The sequence below is a fragment of the Oncorhynchus masou genome, chromosome 9 (assembly GCF_036934945.1).
Source record: "Oncorhynchus masou masou isolate Uvic2021 chromosome 9, UVic_Omas_1.1, whole genome shotgun sequence".
In the NCBI taxonomy this organism is placed as follows: Eukaryota; Metazoa; Chordata; class Actinopteri; order Salmoniformes; family Salmonidae; genus Oncorhynchus; species Oncorhynchus masou.
The window spans coordinates 64822002-64847804 of NC_088220.1; the positions used below are offsets into that span (position 1 = coordinate 64822002).

At 43.7% G+C, this 25803-nt stretch overlaps 3 protein-coding genes across 4 annotated transcripts; 2 read left to right on the forward strand and 1 right to left on the reverse strand.

Moving 5' to 3' along the window:
* The first annotated feature begins 1026 nt into the window (after positions 1 to 1026).
* On the forward strand, positions 1027 to 6150 carry LOC135546472 (RNA polymerase II-associated factor 1 homolog). The gene is given in 15 exon segments (XM_064974914.1): positions 1027 to 1363; positions 1599 to 1628; positions 1880 to 1972; positions 2141 to 2262; positions 2382 to 2448; positions 2560 to 2661; positions 2775 to 2880; positions 3354 to 3422; positions 3629 to 3732; positions 3852 to 3968; positions 4200 to 4328; positions 4539 to 4644; positions 4840 to 4921; positions 5033 to 5134; positions 5137 to 6150. Coding segments are annotated over 15 exon segments (1593 nt in total). The 5' UTR covers positions 1027 to 1313; the 3' UTR covers positions 5451 to 6150.
* Positions 6151 to 6377: 227 nt separating this feature from the next.
* On the reverse strand, positions 6378 to 8615 carry LOC135546473 (glia maturation factor gamma-like). Its single transcript, XM_064974915.1, has 7 exons — positions 8507 to 8615; positions 7556 to 7652; positions 7357 to 7406; positions 7188 to 7239; positions 6982 to 7062; positions 6698 to 6771; positions 6378 to 6549 (listed from the first exon to the last, which is right to left on the reverse strand). Exons 1-7 carry the CDS (start codon positions 8507 to 8509, stop codon positions 6478 to 6480), a joined length of 429 nt encoding a protein of 142 aa, XP_064830987.1. The 5' UTR covers positions 8510 to 8615; the 3' UTR covers positions 6378 to 6477.
* A 910-nt stretch (positions 8616 to 9525) lies between these two features.
* Positions 9526 to 25455, forward strand: LOC135546474 (protein Smaug homolog 2-like). 2 transcript variants are annotated; one of them, XM_064974916.1, is made up of 13 exons: positions 9526 to 10155; positions 15760 to 16227; positions 16409 to 16882; positions 17132 to 17362; positions 17741 to 17871; positions 18175 to 18261; positions 18558 to 18837; positions 19006 to 19091; positions 19510 to 19625; positions 20276 to 20477; positions 20907 to 21033; positions 21918 to 22001; positions 22160 to 25455. In XM_064974916.1, exons 2-13 carry the CDS (start codon positions 16032 to 16034, stop codon positions 22186 to 22188), a joined length of 2043 nt encoding a protein of 680 aa, XP_064830988.1. In that variant the 5' UTR covers positions 9526 to 10155; positions 15760 to 16031; the 3' UTR covers positions 22189 to 25455. The 2 variants fall into 2 exon arrangements, with proteins under 2 accessions (XP_064830988.1, XP_064830989.1); XM_064974917.1 differs by having other exon boundaries at positions 17741 to 17850.
* The last annotated feature ends 348 nt before the right edge of the window (positions 25456 to 25803 follow it).

Genomic DNA, 25803 nt, shown 5'->3' on the forward strand with positions numbered 1-25803 from the left:
AACAGTTTCAGATTTGATGCAGATTGATGGTCGGTATATAATTTCTCAATGTTATATTCCAATACAGTAGAGGGCAGTGATGTGTTATTTTAGTATCTTGCGTTCCAACGTAAAATCGTATAAATTGATACGGGGCAGTTCATGGTACCACCAAAGATTTTTACGAGTTAACCAAGATAGACCACAGCCCGTTGTTTCAAATGAGAACAAATGAGCCATAGTGGGCAGAAAAAGCAATGAGCTGGGCAGAGCCAAGAACGAGCTAGCGAGATCCTATTGGCGCATTCTAGCAAACATTTGCATATTCCTTTGGGGAACGTCTACTCTGACGTGCGCGTGTGCACAAACAATTCGCCTTTGCACCCCTGCTAAACAAGGCCTTTTTTAAAACTTTGTCAAAGGGTGAAGTCTACCAAACTTAGTTCACTCTGTTTGTAACAAAAAACTGTATTGAGATCAAATGGTTCACTGATGAGTAAATGTTGGCCAAAATCCATCGTTCTATCTCCAACTACCAGCCACTGGTCTTCCAATTTCAATTAAATTTAAGGGCTGTATTGGCATGGGAAACATATGTTTACATTGCCAAAGCAAGTGAAAGAGATAATATACAAAAGTGAAATAAACAATAAAATTGAATTACACTTACAAAAGTTCCAACAGAATAAAGACATTTAAATGTTGTAATGATGTGCAAATAGTTAAAGTACAAAAATAAATAAACATAAGGTTATATTTACAACAGTGTTTGTTCTTCACTGGTTGTCCTTTTCTTGTGGCAACAGGTCACAAATGTTGCTGTTGTGATTGCACACTGTGGTATTTCACCCAATAGATATGGGAGTTTATCAAAATTGGATTTGTTTTCAAATTCTTTGTGGGTCTGTGTAATCTGAAGGAAATATGTGTCTCTAATATGGTCATACATTTTGCAGCAAACCGGATGCTTCACATTTATATATCTGGTGAAATGTTTGTTTCTTTGTTCTATCTGTGGTTCCACTGCCGGCCACAAATCCACATACGAGATATAGCAAAAAACTGACCGTATATCTGCGACGTAATTATATTCAGGCAGCTCGGAAGCTACCCATGAAAATATCAGGGGTCCTACTAGTTGTAAGGAGCATCCAGCCAGGACAGAAAACCAAAAGAGCGAAAGCTCTTGAGTACTTTGGAGTAAGTAGCTAGCTAGGTAATCAACGGAGTTTCTCTTTCTTTCAGGTAAAGTGTTTTAGTAAGGAGTGACTTGAACGGTTGTCTGAATTTCCACGAAACTGTTCTTCCAATCGTGGTCACATTATTTTAATATCATGGCTCCAACTATCCAGACACAAGCACAGCGAGACTCAGACGGTCACAGGTAAATATCCTCTCCTATGTATTTTCTTTGCCGCAACTAGATAACGTTAGCTAACCTAACTAATGACGACATGGATGGTTAGCACTCATCATAATTTACATATGTTTTGATTGTCCCGTGATAAGTTAACATAAGTCAAAATAGGGGGGGGGGGGGGCTGTGCTATTTCCTATTTCTTCAATCTATCAGCTGAGTGTGTAGCTAACAACACTTGTTTTTCTCTCCACTTGACTAGGAGTTCATCACACAGAACTGTTCCAGAGAGGTATGCATGCAGTTTGTTTTCCATGTTAAAACAAAAGAGTGATTCAGTTACAGCTCAAGCTCTTGTGTGTTTTAAATACAAAGGGTGTGGAGGGCTGGCGATATCATGGCCAGATCCAAACCCATATGACCATTAGGTAGTTATCAGTTTGGGTTCTATCAATGGTTGATAGAACATGCTTTTGATGGCTACTTGTTCTTTGTACACTTTTGAAATGTGTGAGTCCATGTTTGTCCCAACCAATCTCCCAGGTCTGGAGTGGTCTGTCGGGTAAAGTACTGCAACAGCCTGCCTGACATCCCATTTGATCCCAAATTCATCACATATCCATTTGACCAGCACAGGTAAAAACCCTTGTTCTTTCTGCCATAAAGGTCAGTCAAGATGTTATGTCTATCAAATGTATAGTTGTTGTAACCACAGTGTGCAGCTTTTATTTTCTAAGCCTTCTCCCATAATTACTGTACTGCCACTGTAGCTGACTCTGACGTTGCCCTGTCTGGTGTTGACAGGTTTGTGCAGTACAAGGCTACGTCGTTAGAGAAGCAACACAAACATGAACTGCTTACTGAACCTGACCTTGGCGTCACCATCGACCTCATTAACCCAGACACTTACCGCGTCGACCCCAGCAGTATGTTTCTGAATGACACAAACACACGTTGTTATACCAAACAGTCAATATATTTTTGTGGTAGTTACTTGAAGCTTGTGTAGTTTTGATTTAGAATCGTCCCATCCTTATTTTTCTAGTTCTTCTTGATCCAGCTGATGAGAAGTTATTGGAGGAAGACATCACAGCTCCATCCAGCTCGAAAAGGTTTGGATACAGACTGTGTACCAGTCAATACAGTGTCTGTGTGACAAAATTCAATGAAAATCTTAATGACTTGGGGTCTGTGCTATGAGCCTTGTGTTTGTCTTCCTGTAGATCTCAGCAGCACGCCAAGGTTGTCCCGTGGATGAGAAAGACTGAGTACATCTCTACAGAGTTCAACAGATATGGTGTCTCCAATGAGAAAGTGGAAGTCAAGTGAGTGTGACCTAACAGGCTAGCTAACCACCACATTCAGCGTACACACTTCCCATCTTGTAGTGTTTTCTGTTTGTCCCACCCCTTCTATGACCTATGTGTTCTGTCCTTAGGATCGGTGTGTCTGTCAAACAGCAGTTCACAGAGGAGGAAATATACAAGGATAGGGACAGCCAGATTGCTGCAATTGAAAAGACCTTTGAGGATGCACAGAAACCGGTGAGAGTGCCCTTTGTTTGGCTATGCACAATTTACTGTGCTATATTCAGTCCAAATAGATCTTACAGTAACCGTCAATGTCCAGCTACACAGAGATCACTCAGTTCATTGTATGCTCCTTCTAATATGACGATTGCAATATCCTCTTTCATTCCATCAAAGTTATTGGATAGATGTTGGATCTTAACTGTACCTATATTGTCGCAGGCAAAATAATCCTGCAGCAACATCATTTTAATGTTTAGTCTATGTTTCTTGATTGGTGGTTAGGCTATTAGTTGGTCAAAATGAGGTGACATGAAAAGTGGGATACTGTTAATATAACTATGTTAGTGCGGTTTTTCAGTGGATTTAAGTAAATTGCGAAGCTCATCAGAATTTCCTGCGGTGAAGGAAAATTCTCAGCAACAAAAGTGATCAAATTAAGATCCTACATCTGTACGTCACACGTGGTGTTCCTCCTCTTCCCCCAGATTGCCCAGCACTACAGTAAACCCAGAGTCACTCCTGTGGAGGTGATGCCTGTGTTCCCTGACTTCAAGGTGAGCACCCATGACGCTCAACAGGACATACAGTACCATTGTATTGGTCTTGGCTTCCTTTCTGAATTATTCTCATGGTCTTTGTTTCTGGGCAGTCATTGGTTCCTTTATCTGTTCTAATCTGGATGCGTTTAGCTGTTGTTGTCTAGCCCTATTGTGTTTTGGTAAAGAGTAAGAATTTGTGTGTTCTGTCCTCTGCTCCCCAGATGTGGATCAACCCGTGTGCTCAGGTAATCTTCGACTCTGATCCTGCTCCTAAAGACATGTCAGCACCCCAAGGTGTGGAGATGATGTCACAGGCCATGATTCGGTGAGGACAAAACAATGCCACATTGTGTGTGTGCCTGTGATTTATTTTTATTTTTTTGTGACTGTCCGGCACTATGACAATTTTACATTGTGTTTTGAATTGTTTGTTGTGCCCTGCAGAGGTATGATGGATGAGGAAGGAAACCAGTTTGTGGCCTACTTCCTGCCCAATGAGGAAACGATTCGCAAGCGCAAGAGAGACGTGGATGAGGAACTGGACTACATGCCTGATGATCTGTGAGTAATCCAACAAGAATTTACACTAACCTTGAGTAGACAGGACACCAACCATTCTACTGATATGTTAACTATCCCTATCAATGATATTCAGGTTTCACATTGCCATTGTCTATTTCCTCATACCTACTTGGTTCACCTTGTCCAAGGACCGAATCCATTAGGATTTTGGAATCTCTGAAGCACACTTACTGTAACATTGAACTAGGTGTGATGGTGTGTGTGTTCTAGGTATGACTATAAGATAGCCAGGGAGTACAACTGGAATGTGAAGAACAAAGCCAGCAAGGGCTACGAGGAGAACTACTTCTTTATCTTCAGAGATGGAGATGGAGTCTACTACAACGAGCTGGAGACCAGGTAACCGCTGGCCTGGATGAGGGGGGGTCTCATAGTGTGGTCTGTTGGGTTTACATTGGCAGGAGAAGACATGGGATTCTCTTTGAAGAGAGAGTCACATTATTCTGGTAGATTTGTATTTGCTAGGGTGGATTAAGTTAGTTTGTTTTGGCCTGAGGACACCACCTGTGAAGAAGGTTGTTGGCCTGACTGTGTTGTCCTGGATTGCAGAGTACGGCTGAGTAAGAGGAGAGCTAAGGCTGGAGCCCAGTCTACTACAAACGCTGTGCTGGTGTGTAAGCACAGAGATATGAATGACAAGGAGCTGGAAGCACAGGTGAGACTGCTAATTAGGCCTATTTTCTACACTGAGCATTACTTTCAATCTGTGGAAACTACTGTGTTTACTTAATAAGTGGACCTCAACACTGATAGAGATGAGCAGGTAGTGCTGGACATAAGCAGAGAAGTATACATTCGCAGACATCTAAATAATCAGAGTAATCATGACATCCGTCTTTGTGTCCATTAGGATGCGCGTAAGGCTCAGCTGGAGAACCATGAACCAGAGGACGAAGAAGAGGACATGGACTTGGGTAAACTGCAGGACTCTGGTCAGTCTCTCCCCTCTGTCCTCCCCAATGTTTACCACTGTCTGAGGCTCTTTGTTTATCACTGTTTCTTATGTCCATATGAATGAATGATCTGTTTATTTCCACTCACAGGTGATGAGAAGGGCAGCGAGAGCGAGGGAGACAACTCTGACAGTGACTCTGACAGGGAGGATGAGGATGGAAAGCGGAGTGGAGCTGAGGATGATGAAGAGGGGTGAAGCGGAGGAGGAAGGCCAGTGGTAGCGGCAGTGAGAGTGGCGAGGAGGAGGTCAAGCTGGCGGACGAGGTGGAAATCTTTGGTAGTGACGACGACAGTGATGACGACGACAACGAGCCCAAGAATGGAGCAGCCCGGAGTAGTGGGGAGGAGGGCAGTGGGAGCGAGGAGAAGGAGAGGCATAGGGGGAGGAGTAGGAGCGTGTCTCCGGCCCACAGTAGCGGTAGTGACCACTCAGAGGGTGGCCGTGCCCAGAGTGGGAGTGGCAGTGAGCAGGCCTCAGACTCCAGCGATGGCAGTGACAGTGAATAAGAGCCTTCTTACTGTGACAACGCCAGCACACCATGCCTCACCCTCGGGCTCCAGCCAGCCCACGCTGACAAGCCCCACCCTCAGAACAGCCATGTTTTTACAGACTGAGTCCCAAGCTAGCAACTCATTCCTGTTGAATGTTAGTTTGCTACTTTTTTAGGAGAGACACAACCTCTAAGGGACTTCTACAAGGCTTTTGGGTACCTGTAAATGTCACTTACTCAAATCTGTCAGACCTTTGTTCATAGATATAGCTGGAGCTACTATCTTAGTCTCTGTGTACAGTACATGCTTCATTGAACAAAATGAAACACATTTATTTTGTTCTTTTTAAGTCAGTTTGTCTTTATGGTTTGTAGATTTCTCACTTTAATATGAGGTACTTAAAGTGGTGTGAAAGCAGAAACAGATTTTTTTATTTTAATTTTCGGGTGTTAAACCTGTTAACTGTTTTTCTTTGTCCTTAGCATTTTGAGGATACAATGAATTATAAATGTAATAGGAACAGCCAATAAAATGTGGGAAAGTTGTTTTTTACATTTTGAACTAAACTTTCAAAAGAACATTCTCTTTTTCTGCCAATTTCTTGTTTCCCTCCCAGAAACTGCTACTATTAACCTGTATAAATTCAGTTGTATGATGGAAACTTCTCTTAACATCTAGACATTGTAAATAAATGGTGGTAGCTGATTTTACAACATTTATGCCTGTATGTTTCTTATACTGCTAACAGTCACCCTCTCCAAAGTCCCCTCTTTATTGATGAACATGTATTCCTGGAAAAATGTTCCTTCCAAAGTGGTGGTAATGTAGCTTGGTCCCAGATCTGTTTGTGCTACCATGTCAACAAAAGAGAGCAGAAAGACTGGCAACCAGGATGGTAATAATGGTTTCTGAGTACAACTAAGGAATAAGAATGCAATAACATAAGTGACACTATAAGCAATTTATTGCAAACCAGTAATGAAGTTAATGTGCTGGTATGTTCAATACATGCACTTTTGCTAACGTGAACACAAGTGTCTATTCAGCGAAAGAAAGACAGTTTGTTTATCAGCCACTCTTCAGACAAGTCATCTATGTTTCGTGTCTCAAAAACCTATTGAGAAAAAGGGGTAGGATCAGGCTAAACATCCATATTTTCTGAACATTTTCTATTATACCTTCTCTATTTTGTGAGTTTAGGGTTGGACTTAAGCTCCGATCATAATTGTCAGTCAATACCTGAAACAGAAAATAGTCCTGACCTTTGTGAGCTCTGCTGCGGAGACCAGTTGGTTCTTGCTGCCTGCATACATCATTTGCTGCTCAGGCTTGCACCCTGTTGAGATGAGGAGGGTGCATAAGCTACAGATGTCTGTCCACTGAACCTTTTTGATCTCTCCATATGATAAATATTGATTGAATCTCATTACTTTCAATTATCACTTACTACTTTCGAAAAGTTATTTTGTTCAAAGGGATGTTGCAGTACAGTAATGATAATCCTTCACTTAATTGGCTGTTCACTGAATTAGGATGAATTACTCACCCACTGGACTTGAGAATATGAAACACAGCGGGTAGGACACCCTGCCATCTGTATGGACGTATTTGTAGCTGTAAACAATGAATGTACACTATATTGTCAAGGAGATCCAATCACTGGTCAATGATACAACTCAACACTGGCAGTGCTGGTGAATATGAGGTTAACATAGATTTCTGCTGTATCACTCCGACATGTTATAAAAGGATATCTTGGCTGCCGCTCTGGAAGTTCATTCCTCAGGTCATCCAGGGAGATGTCCTGAAATGTGAGTGCGTGTTTTGAGTTGAACTGGTATTGATACAGGTGTGGATGGATTTGAGTAATTATTAACTCAGTATGGGATATTCAACATCTCAGAAAGACAATGTGACTTGCCTCATACTCTTTCTCCAGGATCACAAACTGTTTCTCCATGTCAATTTTCACTAAGGGAATAGGATCATTATTCTATATTGAGTCCTAGACACAGTATGTTTCTCTGTTTCTAGGTTTATTATGTTTATGTTTTTTAATTAGGTGAAACAGGTGACAGTTGGGCTACTGAGGAACACGGTTTCAATGAAGTCTTACTCACTCAGGATGGCTGCATTGTTGGTCTCTTTTCGAAATCTAAACTTCTTCAGTTTTTCTTTCAGACTCTCATCCACCTCGCACACAACCAAAGAGCTTGACTAGAATGTAAAAGTGAAACAAGTTCATCAACCGTGGGAAGTTCTGACACATTGTAATTGTATATGTTGGTTATATTGCTACTGTCAGGCTACATCATTGAAAGTTCTGTCATATTTCACTTAGAGGGAGAGAGAGAGACCGAGAGAGTGGAGGGCAGACTTGGGGGAGAGAGAGACAGAGAGAGAGAGAGAGAGAGTGGAGGGTAGACTGGGGGGAGAGAGCGACCGAGAGAGAGAGTGGAGGGTAGACTGGGGAGAGAGAGAGAGAGAGTGGAGGGTAGACTGGGGGGAGAGAGAGACAGAGAGAGAGAGAGGGGGAAAGAGAGTGGAGGGTAGACTGGGGGGGGAGAGAGAGACCGAGAGAGAGACCGAGAGAGAGAGAGACTGAGAGAGAGAGAGAGACCGAGAAAGAGAGAGACAGAGACCGAGAAAGAGAGAGACAGAGAGAGACAGAGAGAGAGAGGGTAGAGGGTAGACTGGGGGAGAGAGAGAGACAGAGAGAGAGAGAGAGAGAGAGGGAGGGCAGATTGGGGGGAGAGAGAGAAAGGGAGGGATACAGAAAAATAGGTTTTTAGAGCAACTTGTTTTGATTTCTGAAGTTCTAGTTTCCATGAACACATAGCTCATAACAAAATCTTAAAGTGATATATTGAGGCCAGGAAGTGCTTTTGTTGCATCATGGGACAAAAAAACTTCCTGTGTCAAGAGGGTGTGGGGTGATGGGAGGGGAGTAGCAAAAATAAATGTACGCCTGCCTAAAAATCTTTACAACATAAACTAGGACATCACCATCCATGCCGAAATACATTTTGTTGGTAAAGTGCAATATCGTATAAATAAACGGTCTCCCATACCATTCTAGAAGAGGTTTTGTTTTGGGTTCTTGTCTGCAAAGATACTGTTGTATTGTAAAGGTAGTTCCTCCTCGGCCAACTGCTTGTGACAGGATGCTGTCTGACTCTCAAGATCCTCCTTTTATGTTGTAGCACATACAGTAGGGAAGGGCAGGCATTAACATATACTAGAGCACTTGAGTACTTGTCGCAAATCATGCCTTTTTAATAATACAATGTTTTATACACAAAATAATTAGTGTTGCAACAAGATAAAACAACAACGTGATATTCGCTTTTCACATTTGTTTTATGGGTGCAGTCAGAGAAAGCTGAGCATTCTTCGATAATCTGATTAATTCTACATAAGTATTTTTAGCCTTTATTTCAAGAGAAAGTCACTGTCTGTATCCTCTGTCATTTCTATCTTCATTCCTCAAACGTGAATCTAACTGATCAAATGCAATCAAGCCAAATATGTTTGTTTGAGGCCAAAGAGTTGAATTTGAATTAACAGTGCTTGGTTTGACAGCGGCTATCCATCATATCAGAGAGGAAAAGGCGAATGAGAGGGATAACTGCGCCCAAAATCTGTCTTCTCCCGCAGGTGGTGTTTTTTCGCTCACCAAGCTAAGATATTTTGTATGGAGGTCATGAAAAAATGCATGGCTTATTTGATCGAATATAAATTTCGTAATCATTAGGATGTTAAGAGTGTACTGATATAAGTAGGATACGTGACATCACGGCAATTTTGGAGAAAAAAAATCAGTTATATTGGAGTTGTGCCTCTTATTCACTCGCGTATCTGCCCTCTCATTGGCTAGAATGGTCCCACCTGATCTTGCCGACTCTCGACTGCCTTCCTTTTTATAAGAAACGTATTTCCATTGTTTTAGCGGCCACTTTAGTATCTGCTCAATATAATGGAAAATCTGTGATCATATCCATCAATTTCAGCCCAGGAGTGGTGTGTGCGTTTCATCCGCTAGGTGGGGCACTTTTCTCTTTGTTTACCCCGCCCAAAAGCCATTACGTTAGTTTCCGACGTTGCTTCAAGTCTGAATCGAAGTAGGCTAGCTCGATATCACCAAGCGTACTTTCCATATTTCTCTATGTTCAAATACATATTCTGTACATAGATAGTCTTGTACATTTGTTTTTTTAATAATCCGAAAATAATTTTCAAAGCAATCAACGACAACTGTTGGATCGAAATCTTCGCCTCATCCAGCGTTTATAAATTAAGCAAATAACGTTAGCTACTTGCTAGCGATTTAGCGGCTACGTTAGCTATCTAATCGGTTAGGGAGCTAACAAGTGACAATTCACAAAGGTAAACAAACCAACCGCTAGAAGTTGAAGGGTGGTATGTGGATATCATTTATGTAACCTGCCGTGTTTTTTGTTTGCAAAATGGACCATGGAGGACCTTTGCAACGCGAGGACTGTAATATCGTTTAACGAGATGAGAAATGCAGCGACATTCCAATAGCAACGTCGCTACTGAAAAACAACACCAATCCTGAATCCCTCGTCCATTTACATGGTGAAAGCCATCCGTAGAGGCCTGGTGTTTTTAAGCTAGCTAACTGCCCCCAGACCATCAAATCAACCCGTGTGCAGTAGATTGCAACAGCCGTGCCCTGGAAACGCCACCGTTGTCACAGGTTTGTTTTTACGTTTTCTGACCAACTATCTCGGCTAATTACGTTAGCTAACTACATGTATGGCCTGGTCAAACGTACGTTAGCTAACTTACCACAGGTAAAGCTGCGAGTTAACGTTATCTAGCTGTGATAGCTAACGTTAAATGTAAAAATGTTTTATTCACTCTTTTGTTTGATCGTGAGTTGACATAGCTACCAACGTTAGCTAGCTAGATAACTATCTCAACCAACAAACTAGCTAGATGATTTGCTCTGTAGGTACTTGGTAGTGGGCTGGTGTCTTATGGTAGCCTAGTTAGAATAACCACCCCTCTTACTTGTTAGCTAGGTAACGTTACTACTAATACAGCCCCTCCTAGCCAGAGCTTGACTACTAACGTAACGTTCTGCTTTTGTGATCAAACCAAGTTGGACAAATATCTCTAGTTAGCTAGCTGGGCTGTTTTGAGTATTTCGTATTATTCAGAGACAACCCATTAAGTATATGTCACGTTTAGTATGGTATGTATTAATTTGTGGATTTCCAACACCCATTTCGTATGATATGTTACAAATTCTGGCTAGTTGGCTAACGATAACTAGCTTACTAACATTAGCTCGGCTATGGGTTAGAGTTAGGAATTCAGTTTAGGAGTTACGTTAAAAGGGTTAATTAAGGTTAGGGGATGGGTATGCTAAGTAGTTAAAAAGTAGTAATTAGTTGAAAAGTTGCGAATTAACTAAAGTTGTCGTTGATGAGATTTTAAGTCTCAACCTTCGGGTTGCTAGACGTTCTCGTTATTTGGCCAGCCCATCCACCGCGATCAACCACTTGACTTTTGTTTTTTCCTTGACTATCTGTCTTATTTCACCATACCAAGCGTAACATATTATAACTCATTTGAACGCTTCGGATTTACATTGACTATGTTACGTCTAGTCTATGAGACCAGTCTGGTTTTATTTATGTAAACCTAGCTACATAACAACTAGGCATTGCAAGTTACAGTATATACCCACCATTCAGGTGGTCATTGCAAAACTGGGAGGGTTGGATGACAGCTGTCATTACTTTACCCTGTAACAAGCTGTATTGCAAGTCATCACATATTATGTATTGTGCTAAGAATATACATGACAGATTGCATGGAGATTATGTAGTCTTTTTTGTTGTTGTTGCTTCAAGTCAAATAGACTCATGGATTGACCGGGCAGCTAGGCCTAGATGTTGGCTTTATCAAACTTACACAGATGTTGGCTGAATGGTCAGGATAAATGAGCATGCATACTGCATAGAAGTTCTTTACCGTAACCTGTGTTGATGATGCTGGTAATAATGTGCTCTACTTTCACTTCACCATGAAGCTGATTATCTTGCATTATGATTAGCTGGCCTAAATAAAGAATATGCATTAGTGCGTTGTACAGAGACCATCTTTACACTGTCTATACAATGTAGAAGGGCAATTCCGAATGACAACCGAGTGATACTAGCTAGGTTTCTATCCAATTTGGGACAGTTTCATATGAATATTCAAAACTTAGCATTAAAACAATATTCACATTTAAACACCAGAGATGTTTCCATCAAATTGACTTGTTGCAGATAAAAGGCTGTACATGATGAGATAGTGAACATAAAAATACCCTTTGCAGTTAAATGTCCATGTATGGAATAAAACATTACAATGAGTTTCTATTGTATTTTTAACTCTACTGATTTGTTTTCTTGCCAAAAATGTTTGCGTTGTATAACGAGTGTGCACTCCCTGGTATTGGCACGTGCCCTCTAGATAATAGAGCTATCTGCATGCTATTGGCGAGAGCACTTGTATAGCCTACATCAGGGATGGGTGACTGGCGCGCATGGCCCCCTGTTTGTAGGCCCTTGACCAAAAAAACAAACATTTTTTTGTTACTCAGTCTAGGTCTCAACTTACTGTTGACAATTAATAAAAGAATACACAAGGGGACATTTTGAAATTTTGTTGTGCATCAGCAGCCACTCATTTAGCCCATGTCAGCAAAATGTTTTTAGATCGGTAAATTAGCCTAGGAGGCGGCTATCTAAACTTGTAGTAAGCATGGTTGAAATACCAAATAGGGTGGGGCCCATTGATTTTTATTTTATTTTAATTTTACCTTTATTTAACCAGGCAAGTCAGTTAAGAACAAATTCTTATTTTCAATGACGGCCTAGGAACAGTGGGTTAACTGCCTGTTCAGGGAACGACAGATTTGTACCTTGTCAGCTTGGGGGTTTGAACTTGCAACCTTCCAGTTACTAGTCCAACGCTCTAACCACTAGGCTACCCTGCCGCCCCAGATCATTAGTTATCATATTAAAAACAGCTAACATTTGCCTCCACCCTATGGCAAAAAGACTAGAATTGCATGAACTTATGGAATTGCGTAGAATTGCAGCAAACTTGCTTTAAACGGCAACATTATTTCTATGCCCCATGGCAAAATGTGCAGAATTACTGGACATTAACTTTAAAATGCATTTTTTTTTTTTTACTTCGCTGTCACGAGGTGGGCCAGTAAAATGTTTTAGGATGTGTGTACGCAGACCCACGAGCCGCTGGGGAAAGGCAAAGGGGGGTACCTAGTCAGTTGTCCAACTGAAATGTGTCTTCTGCATTTAACCCAACCCTTTTGAATCAGAGAGGTGCGGGGGGGCAGAACGACAGATTTTTACCTTGACAACCTTCCGGTTACTGGCCCAACTCTCTAACCACTAGGCTACCTGCTGCCCCTCTGCGGCACATTATGAGTTCTGTTTTTGGGGGGCGGGAGGAGGGCGCCATCAAAGTTGCCCATCCCTGGCCTACATGATGAGATTAATATTATGGACAAAAGAGTGAGATTTTTTTTGTCAAACGTGGACTTTAATGCAGGCAAACTTAAATTAATTTAATCAAATTTTTACCAGCATGTCAAATGTGCAACCAGAGGAAAAAAACTCTAGACTACCTTTACTTCACACACAGAGATGCATACAAAGCTCTCCCCCGCCCTCCCATTTGGCAAATATGACCACAATTCTATCCTCCTGATAACTGCTTACAAGCAAAAACTAAAGCAGGAAGTACCAGTGACTCGCTCAATACGGAAGTTGTCAGATGATGCGGATGCTACGCTGCAGGACTGTTTTGCTAGCACAGACTGGGATATGTTTCGGGAATCATCCAATGGCATTAAGGAGTATACCACCTCGGTCATTGGTTTCATCAATAAGTGCATCGACAACATTGTCCCCACAGTGACCGTACGTACATATCCCAACCAGAAGCCATGGATTACAGGCAACATCCACATTGAGCTAAAGGCTAGAGCTGTCGCTTTCAAGGAGCGGGACACTAATCCAGACGCTTATAAGAAATCCTGCTATGCCCTCAGACGAACCATCAATACAAGATTAAGATTGAATCCTACTACACCGGCTCTGACGCCCGTTGGATGTGGCAGGGCTTGACAACTTTTACGGACTACAAAGGGAAACCCAGATGCGAGCTGCCCAGTGACGTGATCCTACCAGACGAGCTAAATGCGTTTTATGCACGCTTCAAGGCAAGCAAAACTGAAGCATGCATGAGAGCACCAGCTGTTCTGGATGACTGTTTGATAACACACTCTGTAGCTGAACTTTAAACAGGTCAACATTCACAAAGCTGCGGGGCCAGACAGATTACCAGGACGTGTACTCAAAGCATGCGCGGACCAACTGGCAAGTGTCTTCACTGACATTTTCAACCTCTCCCTGACCGAGTCTGTAATACCTACATGTTTCAAGCAGGCCACCATAGTCCCTTTGCCCAAGGAAGTGAAGGTAACCTGCCTAAATGATTACCGCCCCTTAGCACTCACGTCGGTAGCCATGAAGTGCTTTGAAAGGCTGGTCATGGCTCCAATTTGCATACCACCCCAGCAGATCCACAGATGACACAATCTCAATCGCACTCCACACTGCCCTTTCCCACCTGGACAAATGGAACACCTATGTGAAAGTGCTGGTCACTGACTACAGCTCAGCATTCAACACCATAGTGCCCTCAAAGCTTATCACTAAGCTAAGGTCCCTGGGACTAAACACCTTCCTCTGCAACTGGATCCTGGACTTCCAAATGGGCCACCCTCCAGGTGGTAAGGTTCGGCAACAACATGTCTGCCACGCTGATCCTCAACACTGGGGCCCCTCATGGGTGTGTACGTAGTCCCTTCCTGTACTCCCTGTTCACCCACGACTGCGTTGGCAAACACTACTCCAACATTTTCCCCCTCAGGAGACTGAAAAGATTTGGCATGGGTCCCCAGATCCTCAAAGTTCTACAGCTGCACCATTGAGAGCGTCCTGCCTGGTTGCATCACTGCCTGGTATGGCAACTGCTCGGCATCTGACCGTAAGGTGCTACAGAGGATAGTGCGTACGGCCCAAGTACATAACTGGGGCCAAGCTTCCTTCATCCAGGACCTATATAATAGGCGGTGTCAGAGTAAAGCCCATCAAATTGTCGGAGACTCCAGTCACCCAAGTCATAGACTGTTTCCTCTGCTACCGCACACATGGCAAAAGGTACCGGAGCACCAAGTCTAGGACCAAAAGGCTCCTTAACAGCTTCTACCCCCAAGACATAAGACTGCTGAACAATTAATCAAATGGCCACCGGGCTATTTACATTGACCCCCCCCATTTGTTTTGTACACTGCTGCTACTCGCTGTTTATTATCTATGCATCATCACTTCACCCCTACCAACATGTACAAATTACCTTAACTAACCTGTACCCCCGCACACTGATTCGGTACCCAATGTATATAGCCTCTTTATTCTTATGTTATTGTTACTTTTTATTATTTTTGTATTTAATTTTTTACTTTAGTTTATTTGGTAAATATTTTCTTACTCTTGAACTGCATTGTTGGTTAAGGGCTTGTAAGTAAGCATTTCACGGTAATGTCTAGATCTGTTATATTCAGCACATTTTTGGTTAAGAGCTTGTAAGTAAGCATTTCACGGTAATGTCTACATCTGTTATATTCAGCACATTGTTGGTTAAGGGCTTGTAAGTAAGCATTTCACGGTAATGTCTACATCTGTTGTATTCAGCACATTGTTGGTTAAGGGCTTGTAAGTAAGCATTTCATGGTAATGTCTACATTTGTTGTATTCAGCACATTGTTGGTTAAGGGCTTGTAAGTAAGCATTTCATGGTAATGTCTACATTTGTTGTATTCAGCACATTGTTGGTTAAGGGCTTGTAAGTAAGCATTTCATGGTAATGTCTACATTTGTTGTATTCGCCTCATGTGATAGTTTGATTTCAACTGCACATTTTAGTGGCCTTTTATTGCCCCCAGCTCAAGGTGCACCTGTGTAATGATCAGCTTTTTGATATGCCTCACCTATCAGCTGGATGGATTATCTTGGTGATGGAGAAATGCTCACTAAGGGGGATGTTAAAAAAATTGTGCACAAAATTTGAGAGCAATAAGCTTTTTGTGTGTATGGAATATTTCTGTTATCTTTTATTTCAGCTCATGAAACATAGGACCAACACTTCATGTTGCGTTTATATATTTTTTTCAGCGTACCTTATCTACTTTTCCCTGTTGATTTGTTAGGATTTGGATGATGCTGACACTGATGCATCTGAGAGAGAACCCTCCTTCTGTCTGACACAACCAGCTGGATTTAACACGCCCTCCCCTCAGTACCCCCATCTCCTGCACCTGAACCATGTGAGGGCTCCTCGCTCTACTTTGAGGGGATCCCAGGACTGTTGTGTAAAAGCAGCCGCTGAGCGGGGCCAGAGTGAACCTGTGTGTGAGCAAGCAGTCTTCCCCCTAACCCCCCACCCACATATTCCCACCCTCCTTCCCATTGGGAAAGCGTCATGATGTTCCGAGACCAGGTGGGCATCCTGACGGACTGGTTCAAGGGCTGGAACGAGTGTGAGCAGACGGTGGCGCTTCTGTCCTTGCTGAAGAGAGCGTCTCGTACCCAGGCCCGCTTCCTGCACATCTGCCTGGAGCACTGGCTGGCAGACTGCACTGAGATCCACATCCTGGAGGCTGAGGCCAACAATGCAGGTAGTTAATGACTGCAGATTTCTGAAGGATACATTTGAAACCCTATTGTATTAGCCATGTGTCATTACCGGTACACCTTATCTTAAAGTGTATAAACCTTGTAACAGATAGACAGACCTACAACCTGTAAAAATGTATTTTTACATGTAATTAACTGCCCCCCTGTCCCTCCCCTCTCTAGACATTGTGAGCCAGTGGCACCAGGAGCCCATGGAGAAGGCGGTGTCCCTGCTGCTGTCCCACCTACCCCTGCTGCAGCCCCGCAACAGCGAGGCCAAGTGTGAGTACATGAAGCTGCTGCAGAAGGTGCTGAGCTATACCATCGAGAGCAGCCTGTTTGTGGAGGAGAGCAGACAGCTGCTGTCCTATGCCCTCATCCACCCGGCCACCACCCTGGACGACCGCACCTCGCTGGCCATGTGGCTCAACCACTTGGAGGAGCACCTCTCCAGCGGCTACCCAGGGCCCTCCTCCCGGCCCCCCGCCGGCCCCTACCACCCCCGTCAGGGTTCAGATGAGTGGCCGGGCTCCGCGGAGGGCCTGGACCCTGGCCACGGCTGGCTGGACAAGCCCTCCAGCTCCTCCCCTGCCGGGCAGAATGGACATATGTCTTTCCAGGGCGGGATGTCCTCGCCCATCAACAGCAACAATGCAGGTCAGTGGCTCACATCTCCTACCAAGCCAGAGTGAGGGAGAGAAATGGTCGAAGATATGTTGAGGTGAATAGGAATATACTAAACATACAATATAACTTTTTGTTGTTACCTCAACTATTTCGTTTGTGATCTTTGTCATGATTGTCACGTCTTTGTAAATATTCTCTCTGTATAGGCCTAGCCTTCATTAAAGGGATGGTTTACTGCGATTATCTATAACATCCTGCCCCTCCTGTGTGCCCTGCCAGGCATGGGTCAGATGGGCCAGCCCAGTCCTCTGAAGAGGTCCTTGTCCCTGATCCCCTCCAGTCCCCAGGTCTGTGGCGCAGATTGGCTGAGCCAGGATGACCTGGGGGGGCGACAGGCCTTTGACCACGCCCCCCTGTCCCCCCAGAGTAGTGTGGCATCCTCAGGCAGCGAGCAGACTGAGGACCAGGGCTCCAGAAACACCTTCCAGGAGGACGGCAGTGGCATGAAAGGTCAGGAGGTCAACCATAACACGCCAAGGGTTCAAAGCGGTTACATTGTTGGTATTTTCTCTGGGAAAAGTCATGACATGCCAACGGCTACTGCACTTGGCAATGGTGGAATTGCCTTTTCAGTGGGATGATATAGAGTGTAAGTTTGTTTGTGTGTGCTCCAGATGTCCATGAAAATTAAGTAGGACAGCGTTCTCCGACAAATAGATCTGAGGTGTTTATTTTGACATGCACTGCACAATGCGTCAAGCTTTCCACAGTAGTGTCTATTATTTGGTAGTTCTTTCCTTCTCATTGTTCTTGGACTAGAGTTACAAGGACTCAACAGGAGAAGAATAACAACTTATGAGCACGTTGTTTTTCTACTTTCTGTTTCAGATGTGCCCATGTGGCTGAAGAGCCTTCGTCTTCATAAGTACGCAGCACTTTTCTCCCAGATGACTTATGAGGAGATGATGATTCTGACAGAGCACCACCTGGAGTCACAGGTTTGTCATCGTTTGTCACAGGTTGGTCAGCTTCTCTTGTTAGTCCTCTCTTTCCCCTGCCTTCCTCATCAGGGCTGAATAGATATGGCCTGTGTATTGTCCTCCAGCATAGTCATACCTCAGCACTCAATGAGCCATGAAATGAAGCATCAGCTGCACCCTACAGTTATACACAGCCTCCCCGCTCAGATAAACGATGCCGTCTTGGCTCTGCTCCATAGCTTTAATGAAACCGATGGTGATCAGGAGTGTTATTTAGTAACTGGACATCTGGATGTCCGTGTTGCTGTGAGCAGTGATTTCTCCTTTTAACTCTTCGTCCAGAACGTGACCAAAGGTGCGCGGCACAAGATAGCCCTGAGTGTCCAGAAGCTACGAGAGAGGCCAAGCGTTCTCAAGTCTTTAGAGAAGGTAAACCACATGCTCTCACCACTATTATTTTTAAAGCATTTCAGATGCATTTTTATCTGGTAATGTTGTTCTCAACAACTTAACTGTTAGTTTCCATTTGGATCCCTGTGCCTAGATGGGGAAAAAAATTATGAAATGTAAATGACCATATCCACTATAATAATCACAAATAGTGTAGATATGCTACCACTCACATTATCTTAAAATGAGAAGTTGAGCAGCGAGTTCCATGACAATTTCCTGTCACACCTCAAGATAGCTTTGCTAATAAGATAATGCTATAATTGATCCAACAGGATATATTGGAAGGGGGCAACCTGCGTAACGCCCTACAGGAGCTACAGCAGATTATCATCACCCCCATCAAGGTCTACAGCTACAGCCCTCCCAGTGTTTCCCACAGAGATATGGAGGGGACTGGATCCCCCTCAGACCACTCCAACCCTGGGGAGGACAAGGACCTGGGCCAGGAGGGCTTCCAGCCCCACAACCCCCCCCCCTGCGACGGGGAGTCCTCAGCCACACCCATCTCAGACCGCGACATTGCTGGCCAGTTCACACGTGTCATGGGTAAAGGTAAAAAAAGGACAAGGCTTTTACATGACTGAGTACATGTGTATTGTGCATTTGGACAATTGTTGAGCTTGTTTGTTATTGATGTGCTGGTGTGTTTTGTTTGGAATGAGTGTTGGGGGGGGTGGGTGTTATGTAACATTGTGTGAACCTCCTGTCCATGTGTTGCAGTGTGCACTCAACTACTGGTTTCCAGGCCGGACGAGGAGAATATCAGCTGTTACCTGCAGCTCATTGAGAAATGTCTGACACATGAGGTGAGACAGCACAGAATCACATCTAGAAAATAAACATTTCAACCTTTTCACATACAGCTAGCTGGTGGTTTAGGCTGCAAATTATGTGTAACAACACCTACTGCTCCTCTCAATGGTATCTTACATAGAACTTTCACTGCACTAAGAAAGAAATATAAGGTTTATTTTTTTGCTGCTATGTTTGAACCATTACCAGGAGTTCAAACACCTGTCTCTTGCTCGCTCTCTTTCTCACTCACCAATTAAAATATGTATCTCAACTGGGGTGAAGTATTTGATGTCTCTAGCTAGCTGTTTGAAATCATCAGGAGCAGGGTTTCACTCTCTTTTACCTCTCTCTCTCCTCTCTCTCTCTGTTACCTCTCAATTTATCTCTCTTACATCTCTTACCTCATCTCTTTCATTCTCTCTATTTCAGGCTTTCACAGAGACTCAGAGGAAGAGACTGGTCTCCTGGAAGCAGCAGGTTCTCAAACTGCTCCGCCTGTTCCCAAGAAAAGCCATGCTGGACATGCCTGTGTACCGACAGAAAGGGTAAGATAACTGGACTTCTCTTCTCCTTTTGATCTATCACTCTTCTGCCATGGCAGCTGAGAGTCTCTCTTTATCCATCTGGATGTCCCCTAGGGCTCTGTCTGATAACTGTTCTCTCTGCCTCCTCTAGCTGGATGTCCCCCAGGGCCCTGTCTGATAACTGTTCTCTCTGCCTCCTCTAGCTGAATGTCCCCCAGGGCTCTGTCTGATAACTGTTCTCTCTGCCTCTTCTAGCTGGATGTCCCTTAGGGCTCTGTCTGATAACTGTTCTCTCTGCCTCCTCTAGCTGGATGTCCCCCAGGGCTCTGTCTGATAACTGTTCTCTCTGCCTCCTCTAGCTGGATGTCCCCCAGGGCTCTGTCTGATAACTGTTCTCTCTGTCTCCTCTAGCTGGATGTCCCCCAGGGCTCTGTCTGATAACTGTTCTCTCTGCCTCCTCTAGCTGGATGTCCCCCAGGGCTCTGTCTGATAACTGTTCTCTCTGTCTCCTCTAGCTGGATGTCCCCCAGGGCTCTGTCTGATAACTGTTCTCTCTGCCTCCTCTAGCTGGATGTCCCCCAGGGCTCTGTCTGATAACTGTTCTCTCTGTCTCCTCTAGCTGGATGTCCCCCAGGGCTCTGTCTGATAACTGTTCTCTCTGTCTCCTCTAGCTGGGCATATGGTTCCAACTCACTCCCCACAGCAGGCTCTGTGAGTGCTGGGGGTCTGGCACGTAGGGGGCAGAGGTCATTCCAGTTGCCCCCTCGTGGCCTCACTGCCGGGCGCATGGGTCTCCTGAGTCCAGGTGGCATCGGGGTTGCCTCCCCTCGCCACACCCTCACCAGCCCCACACTGCCAGGCCAGGGCAGACAGGTTAGTCATAGGATGGGATGTCATATAGTCTGGGGGCATTGAATACAGCCACTGAAGTTTACATATAGAAAAGTCAGAATCATTCACAAGATAATACATTTTCTAAGAAGTCTTTGTCATTGAGGGTTGCAGCTAGTTAGCCAACATTAGATTTGACATTAGATTATATTGATCTACATGTTATTATACCCACATAGTGATGAACTATCCTTAGACAACATTTGTTTTGACAGATTAACAAATGCAACCACAAGTGTTGACAGGTTAATCAATGCAATACCCAGGGCAACACGTGGGTTAGGCACTGCATTTTGATATGCATTGGTTCATTATCATAGCTGGAAGAGTCTCTCTGTAATCATTGTGCTGGGAAGACTAACACAGTGTACAACATGTTTGATGAGAGTTGATGTTCTTTTGTCTCTGTAGAACCTGTGGTTTGCCAACCCTGGAGGCAGCAACAGCATGCCAAGCCAGAGTCGCAGCTCCGTGCAACGGACCCACTCACTCCCTGTCCACACCTCCCCGCAAACCATGCTCCTGTTCCAGCAGCAAGGTAGGATCCTAGCACCCCCTTCCCCCAATCACGTCTAAATAAAATGTTTTTATATAGCCCTTCTTAGATCAGCTGATATCTCAAAGTGCTGTACAGAAACCCAGCCTTAAACCCCAAACAGCAAGCGTAGAAGCACGGTGGCTAGGAAGAAACCTAGAGGGGAACCAGGCTATGAGGGGTGGACAGTTCTCTTCTGGCTGTGCTGGATGGAGATTATAACAGAACATGGCCAAGATGTTCAAATGTTCATAAATGACCAGCATGGTCAAAAAATAATAATCACAGTAGTTGTCAAGGGTGCAACAGGTCAGCACCTCAGGAGTAAATGTCACTTGGCTTTTCATAGCCAATCATTCAGAGTATCTCTCCTGCCTCTGCTGTCTCCAGAGTTGAAAACAGCAGGTCTGGGACAGGTAGCACGTCCGGTGAACAGGTCAGGGTTCCATAGTCGCAGGCAGAACAGTTGAAACTGGAGCTGCAGCACGGCCAGGTGGACTGGGGATAGCAAGGAGTCATCATGCCAGGTAGTCCTGAGGCATGGTCCTTGGGCTCAGGTCCTCAGAGAGAGAAAGAAAGAGAATTAGAGTTCTAAACATCATCTTACACATACCTTGCTCCAATGTCTATTCCCACTGTCTTTTTACACATACCCTCCATTCACATTTCCTTTAATATCCCAGCGACATCTCCTTCCAAACCCAATCATACACGGCCTTTATACATCTCACCCACAGCCTTTAAGCCCAATTTTACACTGGCTTACGCATTCCACCCACATCTCCATACACACCACATTCACACGGCTCCATATTTAATGCATCTGTCAGTTTTTAAAGTGTGATTAATGGTCCAGATAACTGAGTGACCTGTCTCTCCTCTCCCAGAATGCCAAGTTCCAGGTGCAGACTTGGAGATCAACCCCACCCTGGAGTCACTGTGCCTCAGTATGACAGAGCATGCCTTAGGGGGTGAGTGAAAACACATGCAACTTCTTGGAAGTATGACACTGATATTTTAAACCACATTTAGATTTCCTGGAATTTTCTGATGTTATTGAAAGTTGTCACTTGGAGTAGGCAGAGAGTGAAATACATGTTTATTTTTTTCCCAATCCTCCTTCCTGTAGATGGGATGGACCGAACATCAACAATATGAAATTAAAAGCAGTGAAAGGAAGAAACCAAACTGACACTTCACTTCAACTGAGGCCTGTTCAGTTCCTCTTGCCCAGCACAAAAATATATGCTTAAAAAAAAAAGCAAAATGGTCACTACAAAACGACAACTAACAGTGTATATGTTCTCTGATATTTTTCTACTTTATTATACTTAACTGAGTTTATTATAAATGGAATACAGATGACTATTATATTACAGGAGGGAGAAGAGGTTACTTGTGCAACCTGCTCCATGTCTTCTGCAGGACTGTGACATTAAAAGGAGCAGATTGATGCTCTGACTGTTGAGCTTTGAGAGGAACATGGAGGATTGGTGCTGTCTTAAGGGGGTTCTAACTTAAATGTTTCTCCCCTTTTCCTCCCAGAAAAAAATCCACGCAGAGCCATGGCTCACACCCTCAGATACTTTAACTGTATGGTCAGGCACTTGGCCTCCCAATTGGGCACTAGAACAGAAATGAATCACATGCATGACCAGCCTGTAGCATGGCTCTGATCCTTGAACACAACTACAGCTGTCTAAACAACTAACCTGCTACAGCCAGAACTAGTTAGGCCCTGACAGTGGACACACCAACACCCTGGCTCATTCCCCTCACGTACCCAACATGGGTATTACTGGCTCTGACACCTCCTCACCTCTAGTAGGCCAAAGAGAAGGGCTCTGTGTGAAGACCTATGTTAGACTGATGTTTGGAGTGGCCAATGCCACTTTAGACATGGTAATTGTTAAAACAATGTCGGTTTGAACGTAGCATGCCAGCTGCAACTTGTCCGCATTGATATTTTTGCCCTACTACAAAAATGATGATGAATCTCCTTTGCAAGTTAAGGGCAGAGGGAAAATCCCACATGGTTGAATAAGGACCGGTGAGATTTCTTGTGGGGGCTGTGAGAACTTGCATTGGTAAAGAAAATGAAAAAAAATCTGAGGGGAGCTGTTGGTGCATGTGTGTTCAAGTAGTTACCTCCCTATGTTATACTGGGTGAGGAAGCTTAATGAATTCACATTCTACCCTGAGGCCCCATTATGACTGGTTCTGAAAAATGCAAAGGAAGCACCGTCTCTGCCACTCAGAATGAACCAGTACCCACCTCCTCACCCTGCCCTCTCCTCAACATAGCCTGTGTGGAGATCTGCGGAATCATAGTTTTTAAGTAGCCAGAATAGATTCCCACCCTGCTCTTACTTACAGCTGCAATGGGGTTGGACAGCCTTCCTGTTTAGATTAAGCCACAGCGAAGCCGACGTGAGCTATGGCTCGGAAAATTTGCCTCAATCCAGGGGTGAGAAATGTAAACTGTCGTTTTCGTCGTCCTGCTAGCTAGCAGTAGCCACATCAGCTATTTCTCATCCCTGGATTGGGGTACGTTTTCATATCTCACGCCGGCTCCGCGGTGGCTTAATCTAAACAGGAAGGCTGTCCAACCCCAGTGCACCTGTAAGAAAGCGTAGGGTGGGAATCTATTCTGTCTTGTATTTTAAGGTGCTTGAAATATGTCCTGTTTGGGTCTCTTTATGTGTTCCAGTTGTAAAACCCTAACACTTATTTTGTGGTGTCAGTGTTGAATCAGAAACTCTTATACAACCTGTCTTTGATTGTGGCAGAGCGGAGGTGCATGTATGTATATGGTCTTAACGTTTTTGATCACCTTTGGTTGCATCATGGGGCAGGGATATCCATTAGCATTTTATTTCTGCAGAGCCATAGCTGGTCTATTTGTTTAGTAAACATGGTTATTTACCAGCATGACTTTTATTATAATTTTTTTTACTACTCCCTTCATTTTAAGAACTTGTGTTTTTTTTCTAGAATTGCATGTTTTCTCCCACACTAATTGAACGATTGTTGTAGATATTGAGTGAGGGCAGTGTGGCACAGTCAAGGTAGTGCTTAATGTCTACAAATCCTCCAGGGAGCAGATATGATGGGACTGGAGTTCAATGTCGATTCCTCCTAATAGCACTGTTTACCTCCCTCTGGCAGTGCCCATTTCATTTTCTGTGATGTGTAATGATGGGTCTGAAAATAAGACTGTTGGCACTTCAGTGCTCGTAAATATGCTGTCTCCTCAGTATGTAAGGCCTAAAGCACGTAGCTAAGCCTTCTACCACATGAGGGCTGGGTAGAGAATGACAGATGCCTTCTACCCCCTCAGTTCAGCTGCTTATCTACTCGCTGTAATCATGATTCTCACTAGACTAGATGATGTCTAGAGAGTGAGACCTGTATGAGGGTATGTTGTGTACCCTTTGCTCTGCGCTCCTAAAATGTTTGAGTGGCAAGTGAAGACTGATATTGCCTGGCCTTGTGGGTTTGAACTGTCAGATGCCGCAGGCTGATTAACAGTTGATGTCACCTGAAATGCACAGCGACAGCTTCCTCTCTCTCTGATTTGGCTATTGAGCCTGTGTAGTGTCCTAGTCATGGTTATCCTCTGAGCTGGCTCTTGGATAGATATGACTTTATGAATACATTAGATTCATTCACTCAAAGAGAGTAGAATGCTTAAAAAAATGTTTGTGAATTTCAGGTTTAGATAGGCAACCAATGATTTCAATCTAAGCTATTAAATTGATACTAGCATGACATGTAATATGGCTCAGGTTGTCATTTCCTTTCCCTGTCTCAATACATACAATGGCACCTGAAGTAATTCCTCCACGTAAGGGGTAGCCAGTCCCGTTGTAGAAAAGTCTTAGTTCTTTAGGCGAGGCTAAATTGACTTTGCACATGCCAGTGGTTTAGGATGCAGAGGGGGATGAAATAGCCAATCTGAGTCATAATAGTAGATGTGCAAGTCTAGCCCAACACTAACAACGGGCCAAGGAATATGTTTACCCCCGTGTTTACATTTCAGTGAAGCGTGAAATTGGTTAGAAAATGCACTTCATGAGTCTGGCTTTATTTTCACATGCCAAGTAGAATTATGAGGTACATAGCCAGCCTGTCATACATGAGGCCCCTTCTCCCAAGTGGCCTGTCAGTTGTGGTCAATGTCCCTGCCTGGCATAATAAATAAGCAGTATGTTGTAGGCTTTTGTTTTGCATCTCTCTTGTACAATTTATATTTAATTCTAATGACTCCCCAAACATTTTTCTAATGTTTTATGAATGAACAGTTTGCACCCCATGCTTACACACGCTACTTTTTTACTGTCACACATTGTTTGAATGATCTGAACTACAGTATTGATCAGATGGACAGTCCAAATAAAAGTTACATTTTTTTTTGCTACGTGACTCATGTTTGTGGTATCAGTGTTTCCTTTTATTCACAATTTAGAATATATTATTTAAGACACTTTGCAACAGTTAGTTACAGTATCAAAAGTAATTTATTTATCATACCTATGAGTATGGGTTACTCATTAAGTGTGTATGACGTTTGGAATGTGATGGTGCCATCAGTACATTCCATTGCAGTACACTACATGCAAAGCTAGTCAACATCAGGAGACCCACTCATTCAAAATGTACATGGTACAACATATCAACTGCCTGTGCATTCATCCATTTCCAATACGTTTGATTTAAAATGTCCTGTTTTATGGATTACATTAATCTCTTGTTACTATGTGGGCTTTTATT

Coding starts and splice junctions, on each gene's coding strand:
- LOC135546473 (XM_064974915.1), bottom strand. Junction 7,407..7,555: donor CAACAATGCAGCCATCCTGA/GTGAGTAAGACT, acceptor CTATTCCCTTAG/TGAAAATTGACATGGAGAAA. Junction 6,772..6,981: donor CATATTCTCAAGTCCAGTGG/GTGAGTAATTCA, acceptor TCATCTCAACAG/GGTGCAAGCCTGAGCAGCAA.
- LOC135546474 (XM_064974916.1), top strand. CDS start 16,032: ATGATGTTCCGAGACCAGGTGGGCATCCTGACGGACTGGTTCAAGGGC. Junction 18,262..18,557: donor TTCTCAAGTCTTTAGAGAAG/GTAAACCACATG, acceptor TTGATCCAACAG/GATATATTGGAAGGGGGCAA. Junction 18,838..19,005: donor CACACGTGTCATGGGTAAAG/GTAAAAAAAGGA, acceptor CATGTGTTGCAG/TGTGCACTCAACTACTGGTT.